At 39.1% G+C, this 13,181-nt stretch overlaps 1 protein-coding gene across 5 annotated transcripts in view; it reads left to right on the forward strand.

Moving 5' to 3' along the window:
* The window catches only part of PROX1 (prospero homeobox 1), an 84,931-nt gene that overhangs the window by 38,787 nt on the left and 32,963 nt on the right, over positions 1–13,181 (forward strand). For 2 of the 5 annotated variants that reach the window (XM_015857343.3, XM_085542920.1), the window contains exon 5: positions 4,040–10,015. The exons of 1 other annotated variant lie outside the window; for it this stretch is intronic. In XM_015857343.3, coding sequence (XP_015712829.2) covers positions 4,040–4,225 — 186 coding nt within the window. In that variant the 3' untranslated portion in view covers positions 4,226–10,015. Of the gene's footprint in view, positions 1–4,036; positions 10,016–13,181 lie in introns of those variants that run through there. 2 more of the 5 variants (XM_015857340.3, XM_015857341.3) reach the window with 1 other exon arrangement.

Here is a 13,181-nt window from a genome sequence, read left to right on the forward strand (position 1 = left end):
GACCGCTAACCTTGGTATGTCCTGACACTTATGATGAGTATCTGCAGGACACAGAAGGCAGGCAGGCTGCTATGTCAGGCTTTTATTATGTACTGCAGAGGCTGGGGACAGTCAGTTTAATAAAACAAATCATCCTTGAAGGTAAAGCAACTGGGAAGAGGAGGAGGAGGGATCGGGGAGGGGAGGAGATGAGGGGAATGGGAGAGAAGGGAGAAAAAGTCTTTGCAGCACAATCCCCAAAATAAATGAATTAACTAATAAAAGACATAAGATGATCCAATATTGAGAAAAGCAGCAAAGGGCCACTGATCAGCCACCAACTTGAGACACACGTCTACTTCTGATATGCCCTTCCTCCCAAAAGGGACTGTTAATGACCATACATGCCATCGAAAAGGGAAGCCTGATCCTCTTTGTTGGCATACAATCAGTATTGTTTTGCTGATTTTTCCATGAGCAGTGGTGACTTTTAGACCTGCTGAGAATCTGCCCTCACTTTCCCAATCACCTCTGCCTTTTTGGTATTGTTTTTCCTGAAAAGAAATTCAACAAGTATTTGTAAAATACATCACTTTCTGCAATTGCATACGCTTCTGCAGGAAACAAGTGTAAGCTAGTTTCCAACTTTTGAGCCTTTGGAGCTGTATTTTTACTCCCAGAGAAACAATCTGTGCTAAGTATTTTTAATGACATACTCCTTTGTAGTGCTAACCTGAGCTGTTCAGCACGGCAGTTGCACGTGCAAATGCAGGAGTGAAATACCTCAGGTCTGTTGTTCAAGCCAAAGAACACGTCAATAGTTAAAACAGCAGAAATAGACAAGAGCAGATGAGAGCTTTAATTCACTCACAGTTTTCATGGGATGTGAGAATGTGGCTCAGGCTGGGGTCAGGACACGATGGTGGCCACTGGGCTGCATCAGGAGGCAGGGGCTCAATATGCACCAGTCAGCAGAGCTGCTCTGAAGCTGGCATATTTACACTAACCAAAAGTTTGGCCTGGGACTTTTTCCTAGGTTATACTGACAGATTTGTGTGCGACAAAGTGTGATTTCTTGTTAAATCAGCCTGGAACCCACCTCGCCTCCCCCTTAGCAGACCTCATTGTCTCCTCCTGGTGCACGTACAATGTGGTTCTTTGATTGACTGCTGCCACCTGATGCTAAGAAAATGCCCTGGGTTCATAGTAAGCATTGTTGATTCTATTAAAAGAAACGTAGATGGAGTTTATTTCTCACTGAAGCATTTTCTGCAGATGTTCCTACTTCGGAGATGTTCAGTCAGCTAGGTGTAAAGATGTGCTGAATGGGTCCCCATCACAAAGGGTCAGGGAAATTCTACCCTCAGATGCATAATTAACATGGCTGACTGATTAATTGCCCACTGAAAAATCTAACTACCCATCCAGTTAAGGACTTATTTTCAGGCTCTGAACGTCACCAGTATTTTCTTCAAATAATAATAATAAATAAATAAAAAGAATGCACTGTGTGGTTACTCTTTCTAGAAAGGAAAAATGTTGGCTGACATACTGTCCTGTGGGGATTAATCACAGTGCTATTCACTTTACAACATGCAAAGTAACGTGTGTAATCCAGTCTGACATGAAAAATTGCTAATAACATCCCAAAAGGAAAGAGTTATGAATGGCTGTAATGCCTCAGGAGTAGGGAAGATCTCTGGGAGCTCCACATAATGAGGAGGTCTCTTCATTCACTGCCGTGTTTGTGAGCTGCTCTCTGCAGCCTATTGTACCAGGTCCAGGGGGCCCAGCCCCTCAGATGTGATCAGGTAGAATGAAGTTGGACCCTGAAAGCAAACTCCTAGCCTAAAATAAAGCCTTCCTGTTCTTAAAGGAGTTGGAGGCCTGGAAGCTGGTAGTTTAGGGGGTTCACACTTCATACCCCATGAAATACAGCATCCTCTGCCTGGAGAACTTTCACATGCACAGGTAGAAGTTGTGTGGCAGGGGATGAACCCAGGTTGTCATGTCTGTGCTCAAACTTGTCCCAGGTGTAACCAGGTGGAAAGACGTAAAACTTCAGGCTGCTCACTTAGCTGCTTGTTATTGCCACCATCCTATCTCCAGTGACTTGGAAGGAAAGAAAGGTTCTTGATATTGGTTCTCTAGAGTGGACCCCAAAATTAGAAGTTGTGAACTCTTCTTCCCAAGCACAGGGGGAAAACCTCATAAGCTGGCATTCATGTGTATGTCAGAAAGGTGGTTATCTGCTGTATTTCTTTCTGTCTAGTATTGTGTAGTCAATGACTCCTTGCCTTGGTTGGCACTGAGAACAGCATGGGAGCACTTGTTGGAACTGCACAAACAGTAAGGCGTATCATTTCTTACAGTAATGAAAGAACAAGTAGGGTGTCTTTGGTATCCACAAGCACACAAATAGCAGAGAGGTTATGTGAAGTTTTGCATTGTTTCTGTATGCTGCAATAAGTGAAAGATAATAGAAATCCTCTTCTCATATAGTTACTGCTGCAATGAATGTCTGTACAAGCATTTCTTTCTGTATAGCCTGCTGAGGGAAAAATTTCCATGGAAGGCAGCCTGTCTTTGGGAACAGAGGAGAGCACGTGGGGCCAGGTTTCCAGGTTTTGCTCTTGGAGGTCCACAGGGAGTTTCCAGAGGCATCAGGGCTTCTGGAAACAGCCCTTGTCAGCTGATTTCAAGGGGAGCTGATCTCATGCTTCTCCGCTAGCAAAAAGTTGCTAGCAAAGGGCTAGTATTCACCCCCCCCGTGATAGGTGAGTTAGGCTCATTTTTAGGCTCATGAGATGTATGGGATCAGATTAAATGTGCACTTTTCCAGACAAGTTTTCTAGAAGTGGCTCTGAAAGGCAGAACAAAAGTCCAAAACAGAGGTAAGGTGCAGGCACTGATCTGACAGTGTGACACACAGTCAGTAACTGAGTGAGAGCTGCTCAGCTCTATGTTGGCCACAGGGACAGTTTGCGTTGATCCTACTACAGGTCAGAGAATTGGTCTTGCCAGGTGTGTCAGAGTGGGCAAATAATAGCACTGAGGGAGTACTTGCTATTATAAGCCTGCTGGCCAGTGGCCGGCTGTGTATTAGCAGTCCTAGCACTGTGAAGCAGTATTTCCATTATAAAAATGGAAAATAATACCTTTGTGGAGATGACTTCAACGTTGCGACTGACCTGCTGTTTGTTGAAGTGTTTGCTTTCAAATCACTGAAGGAAGGGGGTAAGAAGATGGTGCTGATATCTGAAACAACTGTGTAGAATGCGTTACTAAAGTAACGGAGGTGTTTTTTAACATTCACTCACTGAGAATGGCATGATGAACACATCCTTGTATTTACAAGGAGAGAAGCAGCTCGATAGTGAAAAAGTGAATCATCACTTGGAGCACAATGTGCCCATTGAAGGGGCTGGGATTTTATTTGTAGTCTTTCGGAAAAGAAGAGAAAGCCATAGTGGTTCCCAATAAAGTCGTCTTACAGGAGTCTCTTGCACAGGAGTCACAAAACCAAGATGCTCACTGTAGGCTTGCCTGCTTGTTTTTCAACTCTGAACAACATTCAGAGATATCCTATTTCCTCCCTAGCTTTCAGCACTGGCTGTGACCAAAGCTAAACATGGAGGTACGGGCAGCTTTCTTGATGTGCACAAGTTTTGTATTAGTCCCAGCACAGGGAACATAGTCATAAATGCCCGGGTAAAATATCAGGCAGGGATTTCTCGCCTTAAAGACAATTGTGTTTGTTTCCCCTCCTGCTAATTATATCCTATAAATCCCCCACTCTCCAAACTCAGATAGTAACATTTTGTTACCTACATTCTGTCTGTAGACTTTACAAAGATCTCTAACACATGTTATAAAAGTTATTGCTATAGTACTATATATAACAGCTTTGCATAAGAGAATAGAAGGCTGCTACATTTAGAAAATGCAGGTGCTATGTAAGCCCCTTTCTGAAAGAAAGAACTTAGCTCAGTTTCCTTTGAAGAACCAGAGACTTGAAATTGAAAACTGTATTAATGCCATTGTCTCCTTGTATCAGCAGGTTCCAGAGAGATTCCTGGAAGTGGCTCAGATCACGTTACGGGAGTTTTTCAATGCCATTATCGCAGGCAAAGATGTTGATCCTTCCTGGAAGAAGGCCATATACAAGGTCATCTGTAAGCTGGACAGTGAGGTCCCTGAGATTTTCAAATCCCCCAACTGCCTACAAGAGCTTCTTCATGAGTAGAGAGTTCAGCAGCTATTTATGAATGTATGAAAGTAGCAGTCCCCTTCTGATGCCCAAGTCATGCGTGTCTCTATTTTAATTTCATATATATGTGTATCGCATACATATATATGTATATGAAATTAGACTGTGATCCCTCCTGGGTGTATCTTTGGGTTTTCGTTTGGTTCCAAGGGGATGGTTATTTTACTTCAGCCTTTGGTTTACTTTTGCCCGAGACCCTTAACATTTGGAGAATAAATTGAGTTAATTTTCAGGGAGAAGAGTTTGGAAGCGTGTAAAAGCCTGTCTTAGCGAGTTAGGGCATTATGTTTAAAAATGCTTTGTCAGATTTATTGCTTGCTGCAAAGTGGCATTTTGTCTTAGTGAGACTAATGTCATGGCACAATACTACAGACAATGAAGTTTATATTATGTTTATACTGCTAAAGTTCTGAACTCTGTGGAGTCACTTCATAAGCTTGGAGCTCTTTTTGTTTTCTTTTTTTCTTCTTTTTTTTTTCTTTTCTTTTTTTTTTTTTTCTTTTCCAAATTTTATATTCTTTTTAACCAATAACTAGATTTTCTTTCATACTTCAAAAAGCTACAACATCTATTTCAGGTACTCACTCCAAGAAGTGATACCGAGAAAAGCAAACCCTATTCTTCATGCTTCCCCTTAAAGAAACAATAAATACCCTGAGCCAGTAATCAACATGCCAGGTTGTTGTTTTTCTAAATTGCAGCAAGGGACGTTTGCACAAATCAAATACCACTCATGCAGGTGGAGGCCGGTAACTCATGCACAGCGTTGTATCAACCACACAAATTGTAGAATATGGTCAGCTTGTTAAAACGGAAGCATTTCACTCTCCATAGAGTAAAAATGAAACCTGCTGAGTACTAAACTGCCACGTCTTGGTCTTACTTTAAGTGGCATCGGTCCCTGATTTTTTTCCTCTCAGTGCATTCTGCCCCTAGAAATCTCCTTTCCAATATACACAGTTTTCTGTCTATATTTGACATCTGTCCTGAAAAGCACTTTTTGAATGACTTTATATACAGTCAAAGAAAGCATCTTCACCTCACAGTGCTGAGGCAAAGGAGAAAAAAAAAAAAAGAAAAAGAAAAAGAAACAACAACAAAAAAACTTGCTCGTAGCTGTAAAATATAATCAGCCTTTTCCTAATCGGGAGAATGAAAATCACAGTTTCGTCAAAATCTAATCAAGCATATACAAAAATTGCAGTGTCCTCCTGGCTATGCAGGTTTCAAAGAGCCCGACTGGATTTTTAAATTACACTAAGGTGCAGCTTTATTAAAAAAAATAAAAAATCTATTTGAGCAAATTGCTGCACATCCTCAGAAGCTGGAGGTAGCCTTGACCAACATCTGAGCTACAGTGTAAAGTCCACGATGGGTCTGGATTCACCTGAATGCTGTACCGTGAAATGTCAGCACACGGAAAGAAAGCTAGCTGCTAGTTCTTGTGCTTTCTTCAATGGCTCTCTTTGTCTCACGTTTTCAGAAAGGTATTGTCTCCAAAAGTTTGGGGGAAGGTTGAATATGCTATAGCACTCTGTATTTGTCATTTTCTCTGTCGTCTTTTGTACAGATGCAGTAAGAATTTATTGTTATCGTCAATAGTGTTTTCCCCTGCACATTTCAGTCTGAATCTAGAGGAAGTTCCTGGTTAGCTGAGGATTGCTTTTAGACCCTGGAGGATGTTGATACCTTGTTTCTGTATTTTAAAATTACATTTTGACTTTGGAGAGTGAAAGTTTACCCATGTGACTAAAGAGCTGACCTGATCATTGCAATTTCACTTCATTTACAAATACTGCTGATGGACAGAAATGTATGAAAGCAATTATTGTCAGCAGAAAGCCTTAAAAACCTGCTGACTTCAAATTAAACAGCACAATCCTACGATTCCCTGTCATTATTTTCAAGCACTGGCAGTATCTGTGGAGTATAGGCAATGCAGACAATAGCATGGGATGAAGTGCCAACATTTTCACTATGCATTAAAAGCTAAACAAATCTTGATCTTAGACTCCCTAAGAGTACCTAACACTGTACGTATCCTCGCAGTAGACAGGTGTGTCTTTTTCTTGCTTTTTTTCTGTTTTGTTTCGTTTTCCTTCTTTTCCCTTTTTATTTTTTCTTCTTTTATTCTTGTGCATGATATGGTAAACATTACACTTCATGATGACGTAACTCCAGTTAATTCTGAGTAAGAAAGGATGAAAATTGTGTTCATGCACTTTTCTTTTCTCCTTTTTTTTTCTTTCTTTTTTTTTTTTTTTTTTTTTTAATTTATGGGAAGAAGTGGCATAAAATGCTCAAGTTTTAACACAGCAAATCCATCATTGGCATACCATCAGATACAAAACATAACACTGCATTGTCACCTTGGACATAAGAAAGCAAAGCCATACTGTAGTCATAATATGTGGACATACTACTAGCTACCAACTTAATCTGTGATTTTACCCTTACTTTTATTATGTTTATTATTATTATTATTATTATTAATATGATATTATTATTATTATTATTATTATTATTTGGCTGCAATGTGATTCACATAATCTAAATAAGTGAAATTGTGTACTCAACACTTGATGTTGTTGCATTTATTTATTTATTTATAAGTAGCATAATCTCGATAGTAAATGAGGCATAGGAATTAAGAGTAGAAATTTCACCTTAAAAGAACAATAAAAGCTCCTTGGTCTGAAAAAGGAATACGGGATGATTTGATGATTTCCGACATGTGATTCTTCTGTATTTTATAGCCATATTGCCTTTGTGCCTCCCAGTACACCTAAAAACATGGCATAGCTCCTACTAAACTGCAAGTAGAAAATAGGGTTGGCTTTTTTTTTTTTCAAGTGATCTGGATATTATTTCCCTAATAGCAGCTAAAAGGCAGGAGGCTACTTTTATTCTAACGAAACGTTTACACAGGGAAAGAATTTCAAATTCCATGTAGAAATCCCGTGTTGCCATTCATTTACTGCTAATTCAGATTTATTTCTGCATATAAACTTGAGGTTATAGTCTGTGCCTAGACCTTAAATGCACCAGCGGAAGGATAAAAGAATCCTTCAAAATACCAGTTTTTTCCCCCACAAGTACAATTGTTCTTGTGCCTTCTGTGGCTTACAGTTTTCATCCTTTAAACTTTATTTTTTCAATTACTACTACAGCTGCAATAAACACTATTTTATTTCATTATTATTATTATTATTATTAATTATTATTTCTCCGGCTGTTTGACATACTGTTGATAGCTATGCATATTTTGTGTCTTTTTAAAAATTAAAAAAAAAAAAAAAAAGAAACAAAAAAAAAAACAACACAAAAAAGAAAAAAAAAGAAGAAAAAAAAACCCCACAAAGCAGGAGAATACGTTTTTGAAGAAGAGAATTTTTAGAACAGTTTGATAACGCAAATTATTTTTTCTCAATCGTTTGAGCAGCATTCGAGTTTTGAAAATTCTTGTAGAAGCCAATTTTTTGTAACTGTGGTGCAAATCTTGTGTTTTCTTAGCCTGATGAAAAGTAGTATAGAAGCAATATTTCATACGTGACATATGTGCAGATGGATATACATATGTAGTCACACGCAGCCAGGGTGCGTGCGCGCGTATGTATATATACACTGACACACACACACACACACAAAATATGCGTATGAAGTGAAAAGCTTACCTTTTTCCTATCTAGATTAAGAACCTATTTTAGACATTTGTTATGTTTTGTGAAAAGAATGTTCTATTTGAAACTACAAAACATTTAATTCTTACTGTATCTCTGGTTGTTTAATGGGAACGTTTCACATTTAATGGTAAACACGTGGAAGATGTTAGAATGTAGTAATTATTTAAGAAAAGTGTTCACCCATGTATTCCTGAGGTTTGCTTTGTGCCTCTGAGTATTATTTAATTAAAGTGTTTTAAGTTTGCAGAATCTTTGTTACTGTACCAGGTACGTGGGTGAACATTGAAAACCGAGGGGAACTTTTATAAAGCAATGTAAATATTCAACCTTAAGGCCGTTCTTGCGTAAAGACATAAGATTTTAATAACTACATTCTGAAAACATCTGTTGAATTTATAAGGAACACTACAGTAACTGTACAGATAGTTGAAAGCATTCTTGAAAATCCAGCTCTCTTACTTTTAACAGTTGAGTCTTTCATCAGATGTCAAGGGAATGGGTAATACGGTTTCTGTAAAATGGCAGAATTTTTTTCTATGTATAGGAAGTCAGTTAATAGAAAAATGTTTTTTTTTCCACAGGTTAATATTGATTAAGAAATAAAGGTGAAGATTTTGTGGCTTTAAAGATAGGATTTTCACCAGCAGCATTGAAAGATTATACGTATATATATATACAGAAATATATATATATATATATAAATGGAAAGTGGTTTACAAAACCCCCAAAATGAGCACTGTACATGAGAAGTGAAAGCAAAAACTATATTTGCCATGTGTATTATATAGTAATCATTGGTGTTGATAGTGCAAATGTTTCCTTCTGGTACCAACTATGTGTTTGAAAATTCCAATACGCATTGTTTTCAAAAAGCTCCCCTTAAGGAATGTAACTGGTTTATATGAGTAAGCAGTTACTGTATTGCACTTAAATGTTCTGTTGAAGGAAATGCAATTTCGTTTTCTGTAGAACTGTTGGTTGTAAACCATCTATAAACTGAAGCTAAAAATGCTCATATTTAGAGCTGGGATGAAAACTGGTATTTAACCTTTGTATCTTCTTAGGAATATCCTTTTTAGTGTATGAAAGGTGGTGGCACTATGACTTTGTTTAGTCTTTTCATCTGAGCCACAGTCACCTCTCTCCCAAAGCAGCCACCTTCCAAATGCACAAATATACTGGGACGTGTAGAAATAAATCTAGGAGAATCGGAGAGCTTACGTTTTCTCTCTAAAATCCATCCTTTCTGCGTTAATTATACCACTGGAGTGAAATATTAGACCAACACAATAACCACCTCATTACCGCACGACGTGTAGGAGTCAGAAACTTAAAAAGGAGGAAGAAAAGCCTCTTTAGGTTGGTTTTAATGCTGCCCGGAAGAGTCAAAGGTTAAGGTCTAAACTGATATTGTCCCAGTCATTACTCATATGTATATAGTTACAGAAGTGACAAAACACTGCCTTTATATTATTTAGCAATATGTTGTAAATAGCATTATTAAGCTCTTTTTTGTAATAAAGACCCTTTAATTTGAAGATAGTACAATAACTGAACTGATAAAGTCAATTTTTTGATTTTTTTTTTTAATTTTATTTTTTAGCTAGAGGCAATTTCAACTGTGGATTTTTTTTGTTGTTGTCTATTGTTCTGAAGACTTTGCATAATTTATTGGTTTAATTTATCCTAATTTATTTGATGAAGGTGTACAATTTTGTATTACCAAGGATGTACTGTAATATTAATTGATGACAAGATAAAACAATAAGACTCCCCTGTCCGTTTGACAAAAAAAAAGGTGCAGTAGACAATTGATTGAAAAAAGAAAAAAAAAAAAAAGTTACAATTCTAGCTTGGCAGCTACTAAATTTGAGGTAAACACAGGAAAAATGTTTGGGGGGGTGGATTTTATTTTGTGTGTTTAAAGCTTTTGTATACTCTCCAGACTTTTACCTTTTTGCTTTGTACCACTTAAAGGATACAGTAGTTCAATTGCCTTGTGTGCCTTCCATCTTCTCTAAACTGAATGTATGTGCAGTATATATGCAAGCTTGTGCAAAATAAAATATAAATTACAAGCTCATTGCCATTGTTCATATTTCTTTCCGAAAGTTAATGCTGCCCTGTGCCAAAAGAGGAATCACTGCCACGGCCAGGCTGTATCTAAGACTGTAGTCCTCCAAAATTTTTTCTTTCCCCTTACTTTGAATTATTTATTAATGAAAGTGCCAGTCCTCTTGCAAAATGGATCTAATGATTTATCCTGTCCGGTGTCCTACCTCCAGAGCTGGATGAGATAATGAGTGCTGTTTTGCAAGAGTCTATCAGACAAGGAATACATCCCTACAACAGAAGTGCTATGGATGAGGCACAGACAGCCCTTTGGACTGAATGTAGACACTCTGAGCTGGAAAGTTCTTATCTTTGTCTGTCTAATCCTTTCATGAGTGTAGCTGCGCTGCTGGTGTACTGCACCAGGTAGTCCCACCAGTCAGGTGGAGGCAGATTAATGCTTGGCTTGGTGAAGTTTGTGTTTGCTCCTTTTATCAGTTTGCCCTTGTTAATACTAGCACCTAGATCTCATTCTTTATCCTTTTCATTACAATCTATCCCTCCTTCTTGGATCATTTCCTTTTCAGGTTCTATAATCATTAGTACCATACATGACTAATCTGTTCTTACACATTTCCTCAAAATGCAAGTCTCATTTGTTCATTGTTTTTTTCTAATCCTCTCCTATTCCTGCTGGTTCTTGTGTCTTCAAACTCTTGAGGCTGACTGAACCACCAAATTACATTATCTGTCTCAGAGATGAATTATGTCCTTTTGGCTTAGAACTGGTGCAGATGGCAGTAAGATGGTAGTTTATTTGGATCACAAAATTGTGCAAGAATTTTCTGGTTTTGAAGGAGGAGTGTGTTAAAAATATGTTTTCATCTGAGGTCACTCACTTACTTTCATAATCTTCATGTATTCAGCTTCAAGACACTATAGAGCTTATCTAGAGCATGACTGCAATGTTAGCTACACCGTAATGACAAAATAAAAGCTTCATCTCTGCAACAGCACTTAAAACTTCATGCTTTTTTATACAATCGGAGGAGCATTTGCTGGATCACATCAACAGCGGGTTTAGAGGAGGTCATCAAGTTGCACTTGAGTAACTGATGGTCATTTACAAGTAAGATTTCAGATTTTACTGCAGACAAATTGCCTTTCCTAGCTCACATCTATCTACATTACCAAACCAGCACACTAGAAGCATTTTCAGTTCAAAATACTTGACATTCAGGTCATTTCATGAAGAACAGTATGCCCCACATGTCTAATAACTGTCCGTGCATTCAGGAGGTTGCTGAGATTATGGCATGGTGACCAGGACAGGCTGAAATGCTTAAACAGAGGGGTTAATCAAGATCCCTAACTAACTCATTCACAGAACTTCCAGAGATCTTCTGCCAGTCTTGGTTTGGAGTGGGTGTGAGCATCCCAGGAGTGAGCTGCTGGTAAACCATGGAGAAGCTTTCCTTGTAGGAGGGAAGCTAAACTGCATGTGGAGACCAAAACTGGGCATCTGCTTCACCTCCTCCTTGCAAAAGCTTACAGAGCAGGTATGGATAATGTAGAAGGGCTCATCTCTGTGCTAGCCAGCAAGAGAAACTATATGAAAGACAGGGAGGTCAAGGTAGTCAAGGCCCTTAGGTACTCAAGTAATGGACCCAAGTACAAGAGCTGCATAGGTAGTTGTTCACCCATCATTTTTTCCTCTCTAATATCCTCGTTCTATGATATACAAGACACTGTTTGCCATTTTACCCTGCAGTTGAAAACACACAGAGCTCTAAGTAAGAAATCCTGGCTGCTGTCATCTCCGAATACTGCAGGAGTTCAGAGCTAGACTGGAACTTGGCAAGGAGTCCCTGTCACTGCAAAGGGCCAAATCAACTTTCCCAGGCTTCAAGCACCCTGACAGGATCCAAATTCTGCAGATCTGGCCATCTGTGCTTGGAAATCCTCAGTTCCCCCAATACCTGGAAATTTTACAATAAGGAAGATAGTACTTTCTAGCTTTAAAATCCTTAGGAAGATGGAAATCATCTCTGACCAAGGTAGAGCAGTTTTTTTTACCATGGAGACCGCCATGAGGAACTAGGGTCCTTCACATATGGGATTACTGAGGCTGAACGTGGAGCACTGTGCTCTGTGGGCTGAGAGTATGAAAGAGTTAATTGCTCTCATTTTCTTGGTCTGTACCCTTATTTATGCCCAGTCTAGGTTGTGCCAACACAATTTCTATGGAGATGATCCTTTCTGATCCAGTCTTCCCTCTTTGTTAGGAGGGAAAGGGGACTGACTGGTGAGTTGCAGCAGACGACTGCATTTAGGAAACGTTGGCATGCACAACCGCCACTGCCACGGGTTACAGCGTTCCCCGCACAGAGCGATCAGATTCAGTTTTAAAACATGGCGCTGGGTTTATTTTAAGAACACAATACGGAAGACAAATGAAATCCCCACTGAAGCTCATTGTTCAGAGAGGATGGAGGCTCCCGTGGTGGTGGCAGCGCTGGAAGATAACACAGGGGGAGTGCTTCCCTGCTGGCTCCTGGTGCCCGACCCTCTGGGCTCATTGCAAGGCATGTCTGTTCTCTTGGTGTTTCCGTAAACGTGGGGGAAAGGGAGGGTTGAGAAGACTCCTGTTAAAGCCTGATTGATGTGGAGTGCAGAAAATCTATCACTGTTACACTGCAATATTTTGTGTACTACTATTGCTAACGGGTGATCTCAACAAGGGGGAAAAGGTTTATTTTATTTTATTTTATTTTATTTTAGTCATCAAAATGAATTCTTTATGGCTTAGGCTACCCTGTTGCTTTCCAGAGCCAGAAAGCAGAGAGGCACTGGGTCCTTTGCAGAGAGATCCCCCTACCTCAGGCTGCCCAGAGCCTGGGAGAATGTGATTGCACTTCCATGAATAAATCCTAAGTGAATAGTGGTACTTTCCCATTTATTTGGGAGTCACAGTGAAAAAACAAACAAACAAACAAGCTATTTGCTTCCCAACAAAACACATGAAAATGAACTGCTGTTGGAGCGCAAAGGCAGTTAATTGCATGTTGAGTTTAATTTTATCCTTTAAAACTAGACTTAAGGCTGAGTTCCTAGCTGGGAAAAAGAAAAACAAAACAAGAGGAAAGAGATGACACAGATAGCTGAAGAAAGGCTAACAGCTCCAATGTAAATATGTT

This window comes from Coturnix japonica, chromosome 3, assembly GCF_054131305.1.
Source record: "Coturnix japonica strain WE chromosome 3, WE-NBRP24, whole genome shotgun sequence".
In the NCBI taxonomy this organism is placed as follows: Eukaryota; Metazoa; Chordata; class Aves; order Galliformes; family Phasianidae; genus Coturnix; species Coturnix japonica.